Here is a 20,279-nt window from a genome sequence, read left to right as displayed (position 1 = left end):
GCAAGCACAAGGCCAAGAGAAAAGCCGCCAGGCCTGGCGGGAAATGTAGTTCTCCACACTACCAGTGCAATGCTCAGGAGCACCTAGTATACTACAATTCCCAGAAAGGACCGCGTCGGCCGGCGCATAGCTGGCTGACGTGTAGCTCCCACAGGCCACTCCGTGGGACTACATGTCCCATGATGCTGATCGGTGGGCTGGACCAACCCCACAAAGATAGGGGACCAAGTTACCAAATTAACCCTTCTGATTTAAATTAAATCCATCTTTAAAATAGGCCTTTTCAGAGACGTCAACTATCTTAGTCATTCCAAGGGAAATTTTATATTCTTAGGAATGGGACACATCCGATTCAACTTAATTTGCTTCACCTACTGGTCCTACTTGTGATAGGTAATCACCCCTTTTTTTCCTCTTCCTTTGCACCCCTCCCTCACAGCTGTATAAAACCTGGATTCCGGGAGTCTCACATCACCTAAGGGAGTGGGTCTTAGTCCTTGAGCTTGTGCACGCTATCACCTGTCTTTGAAGGACGGATGATAATTAGGGTGTTGGGAGTTTACTAATAAGGTGTTGCTGTGCATAGGCAGCACTTTATTAAGCAAATCCCCCCTTGTGGGAACTTCGAAGTTTTAAACTTTGAAGCACCGGCACACATCTAGCCATGGCTCACCCGCCTGTACTTTCAAGTGCTGGGGCAACTTGTAAGTCCCTTTACTTCTCAAAAATTTTTAAAAAATTTAAAACTTTGAAGTTGCTGCAGGGGAGAATTTGCTTAATGAAATGCTGCCTAGGCACCGCAGCACTTCCATTAGTAAATTCCCAACACCCTAATTATCATCCTTCCTTTGAAGGAAGGTGGCAGTGTAGACAAGACCCTAACTGCTTATGACCTAATAAATTTGTTAGTCTTTAAGGTGCTCCAAGACTGCTTGCTAGCACAAACTGGAGACAGTCTGGTAAGGATAAATATGTTAAACGCAGCTATAAAGAGAATCTGTGATCATTTCCCATATCCACTGCACAGAGGCAAGTGGTGCAGGGCTTCCGGGGGAAGGGGATGGGTGGGCACTGATCATCTGCCTCTGCCCTGTCTCCCACCACTGCGTGCTCTAGTTGTGCTCTTCCCTCTCCTACCTCTGCTCTGCCCATGCCCCACCCTGCCTCATTTGTCACATTTCCAGATACATACTGCCACACCTTGTCTCTTTCAAAGGTGTTCATTTTCTCAATGGAAACAAGTAAACAACACAGAAAAAGTCTTCAATGAGGGCTCCCTTTCAGTTTTCAGCTCCACCACTGGGCAGCTTCTTAGTTCTGACCAGTTCTGCTCCTGCCCCACGATCTGGAGAAGCAACATCAGGGACATCTTGAGCACTTGGCCCCTTGCTCCAGGGGAGCAATCGTTGGTTTTAATTACACTCCACTGTGGTTTTCTTTTGCTAGGCAAATCCTGTCCTAACCAACCCCACAGTTCCTGCCCGCTAGCAGCCCTTCATAGGCCTAGGTAGAGTTCAGCCCCCTTTAATGGCCTTGATTGGACTCTCAGGCTACGTCTACACGTGAAGCCTACACCGAAATAGCTTATTTCGATGAATAACGTCTACACGTCCTCCAGGGCTGGCAATGCCAATGTTCAACTTCGACGTTGCGCGGCACCACATCGAAATAGGCGCTGCGAGGGAATGTCTACACACCAAAGTAGCACACATCGAAATAAGGGTGCCAGGCACAGCTGCAGACAGGGTCACAGGGCGGACTCAACAGCAAGCCGCTCCCTTAAAGGGCCCCTCCCAGACACAGTTGCACTATACAACACAAGATACACAGAGCCTACAACTGGTTGCAGACCCTGTGCCTGCAGCATGGATCCCCAGCTGCCGCAGCAGCAGCCAGAAGCCCTGGGCTAAGGGCTGCTGCCCACGGTGACCATAGAGCCCCGCAGGGGCTGGAGAGAGAGCATCTCTCAACCCCCCAGCTGATGGCCGCCATGGAGGACCCGGCAATTTCGACGTTGCGGGACACGGATCGTCTACACGGTCCCTACTTCGACGTTGAACGTCGAAGTAGGGCGCTATTCCGATCCCCTCATGAGGTTAGCGACTTCGACGTCTCGCCGCCTAACGTCGAAGTTAACTTCGAAATAGCACCCGACACGTGTAGCCGCGACCGGCGCTATTTCGAAGTTAGTGCCGCTACTTCGAAGTAGCGTGCACGTGTAGACACAGCTTCAGTGGTATAAGCCAGGGGAGGTGGGTATAGCCTATCTACAGGGAGCAGCTGTTCTTTGAGAGCTCCATCATTTGCCTCCTCCAGAAGAAAAAACAACTTGGCTGTGTCTACATGGGCACAAACCTTTGAAAAAGCCACTTTAAATGGTCAATGCTCTGCTCAAACAAAATCTAAAAGGACAAAATAATCATTGTAGACAGGCTTAGAAAATTTAAAATAACAGCATAAGGGCCTTTTGAATGTTTAGTATTTCTGATTTGAAGGCTGCTTCTGGTGTCCATTTTCTTCCACAATTATATGTACTTTTTTTTCTTGTATTTTAACTAGAAGTCCTTTACTATTACCAGTAGTTTGAGGAAACACAGTATCTTTTTTATACTACTTACATGTTGTAAGATGAAATAGAACACCATTTTCATTTTCAGTGACTTCTTCAGCACACCCTTTACAAAGTCAGGGCTCATATGTGGGTTGCTGTTTTTGCTGGTGTTGGGGATCTGTAAAATGTGAAGCTTATATATCATGTGGCTTCTATTTGCAAGTTGCAATTATTAATTCTGTGGACCTGATTCTCCCTGTGTACACATCAGTGCAGCTCTATCACCTTCAACAGCAAAGAGTTTGAAATCTCTATTTGATAAGAATTTGTCTGTCTTTTATGCTTTATTAATTTTATTTATTATTTTATTGTCACAGCATCTGGAAGTCCCAGTCATGGATCAGTACCCATTGTGCTAAGCATTGTACAAACATAAAACAGATAGTCCTTGCTCTGAAAAGCTTACAATCTAAGTGCTTCTGACCCTTTCAAGCCCCTAGCGATAATGAATACTATAATTCTGTATGAGCTGTATTGATAAGTTCCAATAATTAACTGTTAAAATTTGTATTCATTACAGAAACTTGGGGTCTGATTCTCCACTGTCTAGTACTGTGTCAACATTTAAACCTGTGCGACAATTTATATGAGTAGAACGGAGAGTGCACAAGATGCAAAGCAGAGGAGACTCTGGACATTGGTGTTTTTAAAGCTACCATCCCACCAGCTTTATTATATTAGCTTTACAGTTTTAAATTTTTCTAATGACTATTCTTATTTTAAAAGGGATCTCAAAAGGATGTTAAAAAAACCTAGGTTTGTTCTTTTTATGTTTCTTTGTAGGCCCAAAAGTCTAAAAGTTTTTAAAGGCCTAAAGTCTTTTAATTTGTCCTACTTGTAGTTTTTAATCTTAGAAATATCAGGAACATAATATCTCCACTCCTTCAGCTGAGAGAAATAAGGGGATTTCAAAATGCGTGGGGAAATAAGGGGATTTCAAAAGACCCCCGTGTAGCCATGCCAAGCCATGCGTGTTCAAAAGCGGCACTTTCAAAGAGCTACAGCTGGAAGTAATCACGTCATTAGTATTCTTCGATTTGGCCATGTGATGGGGTTCAGGGGTCCCCCTGCACTGCACCCCGTCTGCTGGCAGGATTGACTCTCACTCAGCAGGTACAACAGAAGGTTTATTAGGCAACAGATGCCCAGTTTCTCCCAGAAGCGACAGCACAGCAGCCAGAGACAGTCCTTCCAACCTGTCCTGGGGAGAAGACCCCGAGGGGTGCCCCTCTGGGGTGTAGCTTTCCCCCTCCTCTCGCTGGCTGCCTTCCAGCTCCTCTTCCCCCCCCCCCCCCCCCGCTTCCTAACTGCCGCCCCCTATTCAAAACTCAGCTCAGCTCCTCCCTCCTCTTTGTTCAGGCAGAGGTGTTACCTGCCAGTTGTAGCCCCAGGGTCATCCTTAGCCACTGGGAGCTGCTGCTTGCCTCAGACATCCAGCCTGACTCACACATGCACTCCCCCCACTCCATCACAGGCCATTAGCATGGCCATTTCGAAGTTTTGGCCAAGTGTGGCCACAGCCTTTGCTTTAACTGTTAGCTTAGGATTGTTCCATGCTCGTTTTGTAAGTCTGCCAAAAATAGTAGCTGCCTTCCTGATTCTGATGTTCAGTTCAAAGATACTAATCTACCAGGCATGTGCAGTGAGTATCCTGCTATATGGTTCTGAGGCATGGAACACCTACTTGAACCAGGAGAAAAAATTGAACAGCTTCCCTCTTCACTGCCTTCACAGAATTATGAATAGCAACTGGCAAGATAAAGTTTCAAATACAGATGTCCTGTCAAGATCTGGCACACCCAGCCTCACAGCGATCCTCAACTGCAGAAGACTACAATGGCTTGGTCATGTGAGAAGAATGGATGATGAACATCTTCCCAAAGAAATCCTCTTCAGTGAACGTCATGTGGGTTGAGAACAAGAGGAAGACCAAAGCTAAGATTCCAGGATATATGCAAAAACACCAAATAAAAATTCAACACTGATTCAAAATCCTGGGAATCTACAGCATGAGATAGAAATACCTGGAGATGATTGCTATGACAGGGCACATCATCCTTCGATAGTATATGTGCAAGCCACACAAAAGAACTTTGTCTTAGAAGAAAAAACTCTCAGACTCAAGAATTCGGAAATAGACGGACATGCTGTTATTGCAATTGACCGTGCAATTGTAGTACCCAGAGGGCAGACCTCATCTGGGGTGAGTGAAGTCTCTGCTCTACAGCCTTGGCTGAGAGGAAGCTGGCCTTTAGCTTATGTGGTAGAGTGCAGGGCTTTAGACCCTCTACTTGCAGGTTCTATACCTAGGGTTGGCCAACGCGGGTCTGTCAGCATTACATGTTTTTGGATGGATAAGCCATGCGAGAAGCTGCAAACTCAAACACTGCCCATATATCCTCACTGCCACTGCTAACCTCCATCTCTTGAGACAAAAAGGGGGCATAGTAATATTTGTAATATCTAGTAGTTTTCCTCTTCATTATTGCGCTTTCATATTTCAGACCTCAACAGCCAGGGTATGCCCACCATTTAGGACACACAAAGGGGATAATAACGCTGTAGACTAATGACAATGATGGAAGATGAAACTACTCCTTTGCCATCTTGAATTTCACAGTCACAGTCACAGACTTCATAGTTGTCAGCAGATTAAAACCCAGGACCTTTCCTCCTACTACCAAGGTCATTACCAACAGAGTAACTTTCCTATTGCTGTTCGATCAAAACCTTCATGGAGTGATGCTCAAATGCCTGTTTCATTACATTGATTGTGCCCTAACTGGTAATAGGGCAGAGAAGACCATGAAAAGGTGATCATCACCTGCTCCAACATTTCATCTATTCAATCAAAGGGTAGGGTAAAGCTGTTCATGGATTCTGTGATGAGCAGTTAAGATACAATCCCATCCTGACGTGTTAGTGTGACATTAGATCGAACCCTCACATATCATTGATCAACAGCCCCTGAAAGATATGCGTGGCCAAAGATGTAGATAAATCTCATTCAGAAACTGGCAGGAATGACCTGGGGAGCTAACGGGAAAATTCTCTGGACCTCTTTATATATCCCTGTCCATTCTACCACAAAGTACTGTTCACCCATCTGGACATATACCTTCCATGCATCACTTTTCAATTCTCATCTTATTCTCTATTACGAGGATCATTATTGAGACAGTAGCATCTATCCCACAGTTGTGGCTTCCTGTACTGGTGCAAATCTACCCACCTTAAGTTCTTCAAGCAATCAGAATTCTATAGAACTTCCATCATAGTTGAAGGAACAAACATCTTTTAATACATGAAGACCTAGATGATAAACAGTAACAGAGGTGGATGTGTTAGTCTGTATTCTAACAAAACAAACCAGGTGTCATGTAGCACTTGAATGACTAGCAAAATAATTTATTAGGTGATGAGCTTTCGTGAGACAAACCCACTTCTTCAGATCAATAGAATTCCAGTACAGGCCGAGAGTTATACAGCAAAGTGGTTCAAAAAATGAAATAAAAACTGACAAATCAGATACATGGATCTGAAGTGGGTGAGGTGAGCGGGAGAGATATGAATTGTCCTTAGAAGATAAACAGAGTATGATTTAAATCCAGAAAACCTTTCTGGCTTGCAGCACAACGATTCAAAGTCTCAGGGTTCTCCCCCAAAGATCAATGGTGAACAAGGTGGAAGAATACTAGTGTTTCAAGGAAACATGTCATTAAGATTTCAACCAAAGATCCCAGCAGCTTTTAATTCCCATGGAAAGTATGATCCACTTTGAACTACTTACACTGCTGCAAATCACATGGCAGTTGCACCTACTGCCTCCAAAATCAGGGACTGAATCACAATTGTATTTGTGACTGTGGAAATGGATTTAATTTTTCAGAACATCTAATCAATCAATGTCAGTGATAGCTCAGTCATATTTCTTCCATACACTGAACAGTCAACTGGATCAGTCTAGATTTAGGCCTCTTAACACTGCTGAAAGAAGATTCACACGAGAGCTGCAAGAAAATCTGCAGTATATATATTCTATGATGGTCTGTAAAATGTTTGTGGGTCAGCTGCTACAGGGCAAAATAATCACAGATATTTTAGAAGGCCTGTGCATGTTCACACTTGCAAGACAAATTTATTTTTTGGTCTATGCAATCTGGTAAGACAAATGTGACTCATAAACACGTCAGGTCATTACAAAGTCCTCTTAAATATAACATGATTCTTTGTTTTTTATGCCTTAATAAAGATAACAGTCTTTCATAAAAGGTTGGAATAGGGTTCCCTTGCGGGGATTCCTTCTAGAGGAAACTGAAGCACATGAAACTGGAAGGATTTTAAATTATAAGTGACTTTGTAAACAAGTATTCCTGATGGTTTTATTAATTTAATTTTCTCCTGGAGGCCACTAGCTGAGAAATCAATCCCCTGCCCCCTGCAGGCCCCACCTTGAACACCAAGCGTGCGACTGAGTACTGACAGTAGGAGACCCTGAAAGCCATTTTGTGCTGAGGAGTCGCAGTAAGAGTGTACATAGGATTGCACTGCACGCGGCGGGGAGCCGCTCTTTAAGGCGCTCCGTCCCTAGGGCTCTGGAGTGACAATTCAGGAACTGACTCCGTTGGAGGTGTCAGGAACGTGGGACACTTTTCCTGTGGGATACCCCCAGTGCGGGGTTGTCTGGAAGGTGGGGCACCCACCTCATAGGCAAGGGAGTGGGGAGTTCATTGCTCGGTGGGCAGGGATGTGCTGCTGGCAATGGGGGGGGGTCTCTCCCAACACAGGGGCAGGGCTGTGGGAGGGAGTACGCTGTTGCTCACTCATTTGGGACGGGGTGAGTGGCAAATAGAAGTGCCTGTCTCTTTAAAAACGCCCCCCTCAACCATGTTGCGCCAAGAGTTCACATGTTAGCGCCACCTAACTTGCTCTCTCCCCGGTGACCCCAGTGTCGAGTTGCTTTTGTCGGCTACGATTGGCTGTCTTCTATCCACCCAGCTATGTGATTGGTAGGTGGCAGAAGAGTCCCGCCCCGCCCCGCCGGCAACTAGCAGGTTACGTTGTGTGAGGGTGGTTAGTTCCTGTACTAGGCCCTGGTGGGGGGAGGGGATTGCTGGCGAGTAACTGCCTGGGAGAAGCGGGGTCCTAGACGGTGCGGGGGGCCATGGTGTCCAGCGTGTAGCGGAGGCGCTGGGTGGAGTAGCGCGGGGCATCATGATCATTGAGAACGTGGACGCTCTTAAGACCTGGCTGGCCAAGTTACTGGAGCCGATGTGAGTGAGGGGCGGAGGTCCCCGGCGGGCAGCGGGCGCTGCCGGGGGGTGCTGAGGGCGTGTGTGGGCCGGGAGGGGTGGTAAGCGAGGGATCTGGGGAGCTTTGGGCGGGCTGGGGGCTGCCGTGGTGTTCAGACAGGCGAGACTAAGGGGCTGTTATGGGGGGCGCGGAAGGCTGGGGTGTGAAGCGCGTTGCCCTCATAAAGCGGGTTGGCTGTCCCTGAAGCTGATATGCCTCGCTTGGTCTGCCCCCTTCCAGCCCCCCATCGGGCCCGCAAATAAACTTCTGGGCTCGGCCAGCGAGTTCTCTGGCGCCCAGGGTGCCCTGTGGTCCAACCCTGGCATCCGGACTGGGGGTAGGCCAAGTGGAGGAGGCGTGAAGCCTATGCCCTGGGTTACTGACAGGGCCTTGCTAACCAGTTCAAGCGGCTGCTTCTGGATTACCCTGGGCTGGCTTATATTTTTCAGTATAAGGATCCAGGGACCACCTCTGTCCCAGTCATAGCTCTGCTAATTATGCTCTCTCTGGCCTTGGGAAAATCATTTACATCTCCTTGGTCCTCTTGCAAAATGGGGTTAATGCTTATTTTTCTAACACAAACGTGAAGGATCGATTGGTTAACATTGCACAGGGCTTTGCAGGCGAAATGAGAGGCATTTGCACCGTATTTTGAGGGTTTGGAAGTTCTTGGCTTCAGTATGCATTTACTTTTCAACTGTGCAACATGGGGATCTGCAGGGATCTGGGGGATCTCTGGGGATCTACAGGAAACTTCCCAGTCAAAAGTCTGAAGGATTTTGATAATGTGCCATTTTTATGTAATTAATAAATAAATTTAGTTCTGAAAAGATTTCCTCATGTCCTGGGTAAATATTTAGAAAATATGCTATATGCACACTTGCTTCATAAAATGTTTTGTCAATAACAGGGCTTTCCTGGCAATTAAAGCTGGGAGATGGGCTTAATGGGAGGTGAAGGAGAATTTTTAGTTTCTATAGAGAAAAAATAGAGACCTCTGTGAATTCACAATTGTGGAGTTTATAAGTTATGAGTTACCTGCTTTTTATCACTGAACATATTCTGTATTTGTGTTTGTCCATTTGAAGATTTGGTTAGGTCCCACAATGACTCTGGCTACACTCTGTGAAGTAGCACATATTTTGTAAAAATATGTTCAGTTTACATCGATATCATCATCAGCAACCATGGATTCTGCACCTTTTGGTGTCCGATACCTCCCTTTCTATTTCGTTCCATCTTTCCCTGTCCAGTGCGGAATGGCTTAGTTTTGTAGATTGGTGTGACAAACTACCCATTCTCTGTCGGATCTGCATCTCCTATTTGACTCATCCATTATGCTGAATTACAGATACATTGTAATATTTATTTCAGGCATTTTTTGAACACTTACTGCAGATGAGTGTAATTTCACCAACTCATGTGTAGTTATTAAAATAAATGAACATTGATATATAGCAGAGTGAAAATATAATATGAGGAGAGGTTTTCATAAACCTATAACAGCAAAGAAACCGAGATTGAGACTTGTCCTCGTTTCCTGTTACCAATGGATGTTTGAAAACTCTTGCAATTATCAACGATAGCTGGCTTATTTAAGATGAAAGTCTGAGCCACAGCTCAGAATTACTTAAATTATAAGAGAGAGGATTAAAACAATGTTTAAGTATAATGTTTGTCCTTAGTGTGCAGTTATTTTTCTCTAATTATTTTTGATAATGTAACTTAAATTGAGCATTACAGTATCATATTGTTATTAAAACAAATAGTAATATGCTAGACGATCATCTGTCTTCATTATTGATTCTGATCTGCCTTGTATGAGGGGGGTAGCCGTGTTAGTCTGTATCTGCAAAAACAACAAAAAGTTCTGTGGCTCCTTACTAGACTAACAGGTTCATTGGAGCATCAGCTTTCATGGGCAAAAACCCACTTCCTCAGATGCATGACATCATACATCTGATGAAGTGTGTCTTTGCCCATGAAAGCTTATGCTCCAATAAATCTGTTAGTCTAAAGGTGCCGCAGGACTTGATTTGCCTTCTAACCTGAGTGCTTTCACGCATCTGGTACGAAAGCTGTACTCTGAATGAATTTATGTTGGAAACTAGGTTCTTGGCAAACAGTGTTTAGAATTTCTTTGTGGTAGTGGTTGTACATTTGAGATCAATGAGCAGTCAATGTACAGCAAAGATCCTTTCCAGGGCATAATAAGCACTTTATGGAAATTTCTGTTATGTGATAAGCAAGTGCTAGATTGTGCGCAGGGGGTCGTCCTGACAGAAATTGGGATGCAAAAGGGAAGGGATAAAGGTGAAAACCAAGAAATATGTTTGGAAGGGAAGAAAGCTCTCCCTTTTTTGTAACCCCCAAATCTTTATTATACATTGGACTTGGCATGGAACATACCAACCACTTTGTTACAGACTTTGACCTGCCATTTTTTGGTGGATTAATCATTTTCATTATTGTATTTGTATACTTCCATTTGAAACAAAATATTTTTTTCATGCAGCCATTAAACACTGGAAATAAGTGAGCACATTAATAGGGTGTAGAACCAATTAAATATTTAATTGTGAAGTTGTGTATTTATCAATGCATTGTTTCAAGCAAATTAATTTATTTTTGGTCATCTTCTAAGGTCTCTAAACTTTTTGTTAGTGACGGTTCCAAAAGCAAGCAAATGTTACCAGTCAAAGTTCATGTTGAATCTTTTTTTTCTAAAAAACAGTGTTTAGAACATAAACAAATACACACTCTTGGCTATTTCAGTTCCTCTACACCTGTTCACATAGCTACTGTATTTGTTATGGTGAAGCCCATTGCAATGCTCTTTAACAAAATAAAGGAGCATTGTGTGATGTTTCACTAATGGCAGGAAAGTTCTGGTATTTAAACGTTTTCAGATGGCTGAACACCATAAGGTAAAGTAACCTTCAATTTTCAGTGGTACCCAGACTATTGTAGTACGAAGGGAGGATGTGTTTCATTAGGTCTTTACGTAGTCAAATAAGCGCTATTGGGCTGTGAGTATAGTATGTTAGTTTATGGTAACAGAAGCGCTTTTAGTTAGTGAGATGGCTACCTTGAGACTACATGGAACAAAAGGATGAAGGTTTGCATGTTGTCTTCATTCTTTTCACTTGTGCTGCTGTGTGATGAAACTGTATGTAATGCTCTGTTTTCAGATGTAGTTGGGTAGTCAATTTTGGTTGTTCAGCAGTTGAAATGTTGCAATAATTTTCCAAATAATTTTTTTTCTGGAAGTTTCTCTCATTATTGATCGGGCAAGGGTTTCCTGTGGTAAGAGAATATTGTCCAGATTTTTTTTTTTTCTCACAATTAAAGCCAAAAATGAGCACAGGACATGGAAGCTTTTTCTGACGTTGTTAATGGACCACAAAATAAAATCAAAATAACTCACTGTCATGCAACAATAGCAGAAACCATTTTGTGGCATTAGAGCTAGGTGCAACTATGATGTTATTGGATTGCAGGATATTTTTCTAAAGGTCCAACAAAACACATTGCCAGAAATTTGCCTTGATGATGCTTCTGTTGCAACTGTTGTTGTCCAGAAAGCTTTTTCACCACTGTTTAACAAAATCAATTTTTATGTTGCTAAAAGCAACTTAATTTTTTTTTTCCTCTCCTCGTCAGATGTGATGCAGACCCTTCTGCCTTAGCTAACTATGTTGTGGCACTAGTCAAGAAAGACAAACCGGAGAAAGAGCTGAAGGCTTTCTGTGCTGATCAGCTAGACGTCTTTCTGCAGAAAGGTACTTTTTGTGCTTTCTCTGTCACTATTTAGTTTAATATTATACATGATATATTAAATTTAAATGCAGTAATTTGGTTGGATGGTAGTTATGTGAGAGTATGATTTAAATTTTGAAAGGATTATATGAACTTTATTTTGTTATCTTGGGGCCTACTCTTCCTATATATAATTATGTTGCGTTCATAATATTTAGCCTTTCTTATTAAGAAATTTAGGGTCAAAGATTCCAAGACACGATTTCTAAAAAAGTCCAGTTGAGTTAAAACCTGTTAGTATTTTTCCACCTTAATTTGCTTAAACCTTCACGGCCAGATTTACAAAATAAAATTGGACCATAAATTTCATAGCAGAAACATGTCAGATATAGAGAATTTCTGAGAATCTGGCTTTGTTTGTGTCAAAATGGAAGCTCAGTTCCCATTTAAAATCCAGTCCTAAATAAGAATGTGGAGAATTTGGAAATCTGACCTTTAGTGGTCAAATTAGTATGTGTAAGATGAGATTACTCTTAAATGTGAGTAATGGAGATGACAAACTTTCTCATGATGACGTTTGGAGGTTTTGAAGTTTCTCACCATTGTTTCTATAGGCTGGAACCATTTTATTATAATAGATGGAAAATTCAGGACTCAAAGGTGCCAGCTCACTCCCATTTCTAGCTAAATCCTCCTCCTTATTGCTGATGGTGAACCCATGCCATCTTTGTAGCCTAAGAGCAGAGACTGATATTTCAGGACCAGTAATAAGCAGTCCTGTAGCGTCTTAGGGTATGTCTGCACAGCAGCCTTATTTCGAAATAAGATACTGTGGAAGACCTATACCAGAATAATTTATTTTGAAATAATGCTGCTGCACACAAAGGCTATTTGTACACATGCCTCTTTCTCTGAAAGTTGCATGCTAATAAACATCCCGAAATATGCTAATAAGGTGCTCATGTAAATTCCTGGTGCCTCATTAGCATAAGGCCATGCGATTTGGAGTCCAGAAGATGGCCTTCTGGACTCCAAAATGGCGTGTAGCAGCACGGCCGGTGGGGGGTGGGGTCGTCTTCTGGAAGGAAGTCCTCCTTCCGGAGACCCCTTCTTCCTGAAAATTTTTGAGAAAAAGGGGCGTCCGGAAGAAGGACTTCCTTGCAGAAGAGCCCCCCCCCCCCCCCCCCCCGGGGGCTGCGCTTCTACATACCGTTTTGGAGTCCAGAAGACTATCTTCCAGACTCCAAATCACCTGACCTTATGCTAATGAGGTGCTGGGAGTTTATATATATGCCTCATTACCATATTTCAGACTGTTTGTTAGTGGCATGTATAGAAAGAACCAAAATGCATTTTGAAATAGCATGTAGCTATTTTGAAATACGGCATCTACACACGTGGGCTGCTTTTGAAATGCAGACTGGCTGTATATACATGGGTGCTTTGAAATAGACCCCACACTTCAATATTCCCTTATTCCAAAAACGAAGCATGACTGGCTGCTATTATGCTAGTGAGGCATTGAATATGCATGTCAGTGCCTCATTAACATGTCCTTTCCAAAAGGGAGGGACATGTGTAGATGTGGCCATAGAGACCATTTCACAATGCAGCCGTTGGACACGCTCTAGCCTGTGTCTAAATAGGCTCCATTCCCTGCCTTAGCCCCTGTTTCAAAATAATCATTTTGAAATAGGCGCTATTCCACGTGAAATGTGGTTTACCCTATTTTAAAATAAGCCAATCACTATTTTGAATTTATTTCTGAATAGTGGATGCTTGGATAGTTATTTTGAAATAATGGCTGTTGTTTTGAAATAACTTTGCTATGTACCCCTATCCTTGGAGATTAATAAATTTATCCTAGCTATAACTCCATTAACTGAAGCAGAGTTGTACCAAAACTGATACTGTCCTTTCAAGTGCAAAAAAAAATCTCTAAAATAATTAGAGGTGGGTGTACTATGGAGTGAAATTCAGGTAGATGTAGAATTTTGACTAAAAAGGGCTGCTTCTTACAGAAAATTCATTTTGTAAGCATTCCCTTCAAACACAGAGGGCAAAAACTAAATGAGCCATTGACTAAATCAAGTATTCAATCATAAAAGTTTAATAAAGTTGGTCTCTAAAAGGCTACAGGACTCCTTGTTTTTATAGATAGAGGCTAACATGGCCATCTCTGAGACTTGTATAGAAACATAATTCTTTAGGGCTGTCATTCCATAAGATAAAATTTTGTTACTCAAAAAAATCCTTGAGGTTGGATTTTGAGGAATTGTCTTGTCAATATATGCCTGACAGTAGATTTAAGTTAAAGATAGATAATCAAGTTTTGTGTGTATCTTTCTCCTAGAAACTTCAGGTTTTGTAGATAAACTTTTTGAAAGTCTGTACACAAAGAACTACCTTCCCTCCCCTGAACCATCAAAACTAGAACCGAAGCCTGCAGGTCAGGAAAAAGAAGAAATCAAAGAGGAGGTAATATTAACTTCACACCTGCTTGTTGCTGTAAGCTTCTGAAAGTAATCCCTCCACCATGCACTTTTGTAGAACATTGCTATGAAAACAAAACACGCTGAACAGACTCTTCTGTGAGTAATGGTCTGTCCTACCTTTCCTCAGCTTGCAAGAATGCTGTAAAAGTGGTGTGCTCTGCCTGTTTGGATTAGTGAACATTTTGTGTTCTTTTTTAGACACCTCCCTTTGGTCAGTGTTGGAGTAATAACATTCTGAAATCTCATTCAGTCCAGTTTGGCTTAGAGAAATGACACCACAATTGGCTGATTTACAAAATGGGGAAAGATGTAAGGGTCTTGGTAGTACCTCAGAAGATAAATTTATATTTCCAAAATACCACTACTACACGAGTAGATACTGTGTATGCAATATTAAATGCATAACTAATGGGCTTTTTTTTTTTCAGGAGAGTTGTTAGCAAGCATCTTTTTTATAAGAAATTTCCCTGGCTATAATACAGCCTTCATTTCTTGGCAGCTAATTTTTATACTTCTATTCATTGTTGCTCATAATAATAAAAATAAAATGTTTAGAAATAGAGGCATCAAAGTGAGTGCCCATCATCAGTCTTACTCGCTTGTTTTGTTTGTATATTGAACTTGTTTCCACTACCTCTGTTTAAATTTCTTCGTAGGTTGTGAATTTCTCTAAACAGGTCACCTTTTCCTACATGCCTGTAAAACACCTAGCACCGTGGTGCCTTTATCTTTATTGGGGTGTTTGGTAGAGAATGCAACACAAATAACTTTCTATTCTCTGCATGTACTGTCATCATGGTTCAGTGAGATTCACAAGTCTGATTTAAGTGATGTACTTATTACAGAAAAGAGCGAGCTATATTTAGATAAGGTCAAATGGGATATATGATATTCTGACCCACCGCACGCACTTCATATGCATGTATATCATGTACTGTTAGGAGTACTAGAAGTTTCCCTTCTAATATCTTTCCTTGGTAATTGAACAGTTGAGGAAACAAGGCTTAAGAAAAGTTACTCAAAATGGATTTTTCACTGATCTGCTGTTGTCTGAGAGTCTGCATATAGGTACTGGAAATATCTTACTACACTTTTGTTCTCCCATCTGCAATGTCGGCAATCAGCTGAAGGTTGTGGAGACAGTAAATTATTACACATTGTGAAATGTCATTCAGACTGCCAACAGATAATCATGTCATGGTGGGTTTTGGACAGGGAGAAATTTCTCTGTGATTTTCAGTCTAGCTGTTTCTGGATTGAGCAGTGTGGCTTTTGCTCATCATTGTATCTAAGGACTATCTTCATACCAGAATTCTTATTCTGAAATACTATCTAATCTTGAGTGGAAGTTTATCATATTGCATCATTACAAGTCTACCACTTCTATTGATGCCACAAAACTTGTATTTAGTTCTAATAATTCATGTTAGAACAGATCTTAAAATTGCCATTGTTCTTCTGGTCTAAAGTTGAGAATTTTAGGCTCTTACACAGGGTTCCATGTACATCAGAGTGTCTTTTAAACTCACTGTGAAACATAATTCGCTGCACATCTGAAGATGTCAGGATTCCTGTAAATCACGGGTGTCCAACCTTTTGGCTTGCCTGGGCTGCATTGAGTGAAGAGGAATTGTCTTGGGTCGCATATAAAATATATAATATAGTTAATGTATATAAATCACATAATAATGTTAAAAGTTTACGATCTTGTGGGGCCGCATTACTAGCTGCCCAGGGCCGCATGCGGCCCGCGGGTTGGACATGCCTGCTGTAAATGAATGACACAGGCTAAAATAATGCAGACAAAGGAGAAATCTTTAACATCTTGTTTTGAAGTAACCCCATTAGTTTTACAAGTTACATGGAATCATAGAACACTAGAACTGCAAGGAACCTTGAGAGGTCATTGAGTCCAGTCCTGGGCCTTCACGGCAGGACCAAGAACCATCTAGACCATCCCTGGTAGATGTATGTCTAAGCTGCTCTTAAATATCTCCAGTGGTGGAGATTCTACAACCTCCCTAGGCAATTTATTCCCATCTTTAATCTCCCTGAAAGTTAGGAAGTTTTTTCTTAATATACAAACTACACTTCCCTGCTGCAGTTTAAGCCCATTGCTTCTTGTCCTATCCTTAGAGGCTAAGCACAATTTTTCTCCCTCCTCCCTGTGACAGTCTTTTAGATACTTGTAAAACCCTTATCATGTCCCCTCTGTCTTCTCTTTTCTAAACTAAACAAGCCCAGTTCTTTCTGTCTTTTCTCATAGCTCATGTTCTCTAGACCTTTAACCATTCTTGTTGCTCTTCTCTGGACCTTCTCTAATTTCTCCACCTCTTTCTTGAAATGTTGGGTCCAAAACTGGACATGGTACTCCAACTGACACCTAATCAGAGCAGAGCAGAAGAATGACTTCTCATATCCAGCTCAAAACACTCCTATTAATGCATCCTGGAATCATGTTTGCCCCCCCATCCCCCAGTGTTGACTCATATTTAGGTCGTGGTCCACTATGACCCCTAGATCCCTTTCTGCAGTACTCCTTGCTAGATAGTCTCTTCCTATTCTGTTTGTGTGAAACTGATTATTCCTTCTGAAGTGGAGTGCTTTGCATTTGTCCTTATTAAACTTCATCCTATTTACCTCAGACCATTTATCCAGTTTGTCCAGATTGTTTTGAATTATGATCCTGTCCTCCAAAGTAGTTGCAACCCCTCCCCGCTTGGTATCATCTGCAAATTTACTAAGTATGTTCTCTATACCAATATCTAAATCATTGATGAAGATATTGAACAGAACCAGTCCCAAAACAGACAGCTGTGGAACCCCACTTGTTATGCCCTTCCAGCGTGATTGTGAAGCATTAGTTACTCTCGGCGAACAGTTATCCAGCCAGTTATGCACCCAACTTCCAGTAGTCCTATCTAAGTTGTGTTTGCCCAGTTTATTGATAAGAAGATCATGCAAAACCGTATCAAATGCTTTACTGAAGTCTAAGTATACCACATCCACCACTTGTGCCTTATCCACAAGACTTGTTATCTTATCAAAGAAGGATATCAGATTGGTTTGACATGGATTGTTCTTTACAAATCCATGCTGGCTGTTACGTGTCACCTTATTTTCTTCCAGATGTTTGCAGATGAATGCCTTAATTATTTGCTCCATTAACTTTCCTGGTACAGAAGTTAAACTGACTGGTCTGTAACTCCTTGGGTTGCTTTTATTTATCTTTTTGTAGATGAGCACTGTATTTTTCCCTTTTCCCATCTTCTCGAATCTCCCCAGACTTCCATGACTTCTCAGAGATGATAGCTAAAGGCTCAGATACCTCCTCTGTCAGCTCCTTGAGTATTCTAGGATGCATCAAACCCTGGTGGCTTGCAAATATCTAACTTTTCTAAGTAATTTTTAACTTTTTAATTTTATCTTCTAAACCTACCCACTTCCCACTAACATTCACTGTGTTAGGCATTCCTTCATCATACTTCTTGGTGAAGAACGAAACAAAGAAGTCATTAAGCACCTCTGCCACTTCCAAGGTTTCTGATATTGTTTCTCCCTCTTCACTGAGCAGTGGGCCTATCCTGTCCTGGGTTTTCCTCTTGCTTCTAATGTATTTATAGAATGTCTTCTTGCTACCCTTTGTCTCTAGCTATTTTGATATTATTTTGTGCCTTTTGCCTTTCTAATTTTGCCCCTGCATGTCTGTATTGTTAGCTTATATTCGTCCTTTGTATTTTGTCTTAGTTTCCATTTTTTGTGTGACTCCTTTTTGATTTTTGAGATCATGCAAGATCTCCTGCTTAAGCCAAGGTGGTCTTTTGCCACACTTTCAACCTTTCCTGCACAGCAGAATAGCTTGCTTTTTGGGCCCTTAATAATGTCTGTCTGAAAAATTGCCAGATCGTTTCAGTTGTCTTTCCTCTTAGTGTTGCTTCCCTTGGGTTTTACCTACCAGCTCTCTGAGTTAACCAAAATCTGCCTTCCTGAAATACATTGTCTCTATTTTGCTGTTCTCCCATCTACCATTCCTTAGAATCATGAACTCTTATGATTCCATGGTCACTTTCTCCCAGGCTGCCTTCCATTTTCAAATTCTCAACCAGTTCCTCCCAATTTGTTAAAATCAAATATAGAACAGCTTCTCCCCAGGAGCTTTTTCCACTTTCTGAAATGAAAAATAGTCTTCTGTGCATTCCAAGAACTTGTTGGATAGTCTTTGTCTCACTGTGTTAGTTTCCCAGCATGTGTCTGGTTAGCTAACAGTCCCCAATTACCACAAAATCCCACACTTTGGATGATTTTGTTAATTGATTAGAAAAAGCATGTGTAAAAGATCATTGCTACCTCTGCTGTTATCAAAGTTATTAGTCATTTATAAGTGATGCACTGTTTGGGACAATATGGATGCATATAAACTTAGCAGCAGTATGAGGGATTTTTTTTTTTTTAACAGATGCAGTTATGGTGGAACTGACTAAAGCACCAGTGAAATTGTTTTTGGCTTTTGTTAATGTTTGTAAAAGGCATGACTTGTATAGTACTATCAGAATATATGAATTGTTTACCACTTACAGGTATTGACTATATCCAGAATTTATATTGATGATGCAACGACAAATAAAACAAGGTCTGCAAAGCTGCATAATTTTAAGTTTCTGTTTGAGAAATCATACGTAGAAGATCCTATTTGCTTGCAGTAAGGAAGCCTGCAACTAGTTAGGGGATGACACGCTTTTTTTCTTTAAGCCCAACACCACCTGCCCAATGTAGATTTAACCCAAAATAGTGTCCTGTTTTCGGAAATGCTGAAATGATAAAGGGAAACTAAAAATCTTTTAAAAGAATATTTTCAGCTCTGCTCTTTTGTTAGATGCAATGATTAGCACAGTTGTCCTATTGTCTTAAACAGCTGCTAGCTGTTTAAGTTTGTTTTTTATTTCTTTGTATTTTTTTAAAAGCTGTTTCGGTTTAATAATGTGTTCTTTGTTAAACAGATAGTTCAAGAGTCATTTGAGGAAGAACGAGATGGCAGGAAAAAGAAGCATCCAAGCCCTCAGAGAAACCGTTCAGATTCTAATGAGCAAAGGTTAGTTAATATCTTTTCCTTTGCTTTCTGGCCAGACCTTTTAACTTTAAACTTTCACCTCCTGAGACACCCATTTTTTATCAGAATGCCTGTTCGGTCTTCCCTCCCCTTCTGCCATCAGCCTCCAGTAACTCTTTCGTAGAACATAGCCTCCTCTGAGAAAACAGCAAAGTGTCCCACATGCTGGTGTTTAGGGTTATTTAAGAGTTCATCTATTCTACCCTCTCTTCTTTCTGAAATATTGAAGATGATCATGGAGTGTGGGGGTCAAGGAGTGCTGGAACGTTAAGCACAATATGAACAATGGCTGATGATATCATCCATTTCAGGAACATGTTTTTTCTTGTGCCTCTGTTCCCATCCAGTCTTGCTTGTGCGTCTTGCTTTCTCTGTGAAGTAAGGCAGAAAGAATATTTGACATTTGTGGCTCCAAACTTACTACATGGGTCTTTGTCTCAGTATGTATGGCTCATGCATGTCTTACAGAACCAGAGAAAAAAAGAGAGATGATGGCAAATGGAGAGACTATGACAGATACTATGATCGGAATGATTTATACAGAGACAAATATGACTGGCGAAGAGGCAGAAGTAAAAGTCGTAGTAAAAGCAGAGGGTTAAGCCGAAGTCGCAGCCGCAGTGGGGGTAGAACCAAAGACCGGGATGCAAACAGAAATATTGGTGAGTAGCCAGTATATTGAACTGGAAGAACATCTCATTTGTAGTGGTTAATGTAAAATGTTTAAACAGAATTTGGATGCCTGTGAGTTAAGGACACTAACTATGGAATTGGCTTGAAGAAGTACATGCTGTTTACATAAATGAACCAATTAAGGGCTTGTTCTGTAGAGTGGCATAGTCTAGGGAATTAGGTTTTTTAAAATCAGTTTTAATTTATTCATAAGTGTATTCCAGTGGATCTTTGCATCTGGTATCATGCTGTCTATTGATAAAACATACTGTTGTTCCAAAATGCCAGTATCTTTTTATTCAGAATTTGATTTGTTCGTATTAAGATGATTCAGTTTTAGAAG

General features: G+C 41.5%; 1 protein-coding gene across 3 annotated transcripts in view; it reads left to right on the top strand.

Annotated features, from left to right (window-relative positions):
* Window positions 1-7,748: 7,748 nt before the first annotated feature.
* Window positions 7,749-20,279, top strand: part of RBM27 (RNA binding motif protein 27) — a 42,980-nt gene continuing 30,449 nt past the window's right edge. For all 3 annotated transcript variants that reach the window (XM_075009748.1, XM_075009749.1, XM_075009747.1), the window contains exons 1-5: window positions 7,749-7,884; window positions 11,567-11,685; window positions 14,016-14,140; window positions 19,155-19,246; window positions 19,733-19,926. In XM_075009748.1, the coding sequence (XP_074865849.1) occupies window positions 7,826-7,884; window positions 11,567-11,685; window positions 14,016-14,140; window positions 19,155-19,246; window positions 19,733-19,926 (589 nt within the window). In that variant the 5' untranslated portion in view covers window positions 7,749-7,825. The remainder of the gene's footprint in view (window positions 7,885-11,566; window positions 11,686-14,015; window positions 14,141-19,154; window positions 19,247-19,732; window positions 19,927-20,279) is intronic.

This window comes from Carettochelys insculpta, chromosome 15, assembly GCF_033958435.1.
Source record: "Carettochelys insculpta isolate YL-2023 chromosome 15, ASM3395843v1, whole genome shotgun sequence".
Taxonomy (NCBI): Eukaryota; Metazoa; Chordata; order Testudines; family Carettochelyidae; genus Carettochelys; species Carettochelys insculpta.
This window is presented reverse-complemented; position numbering and strand designations above follow the sequence as displayed.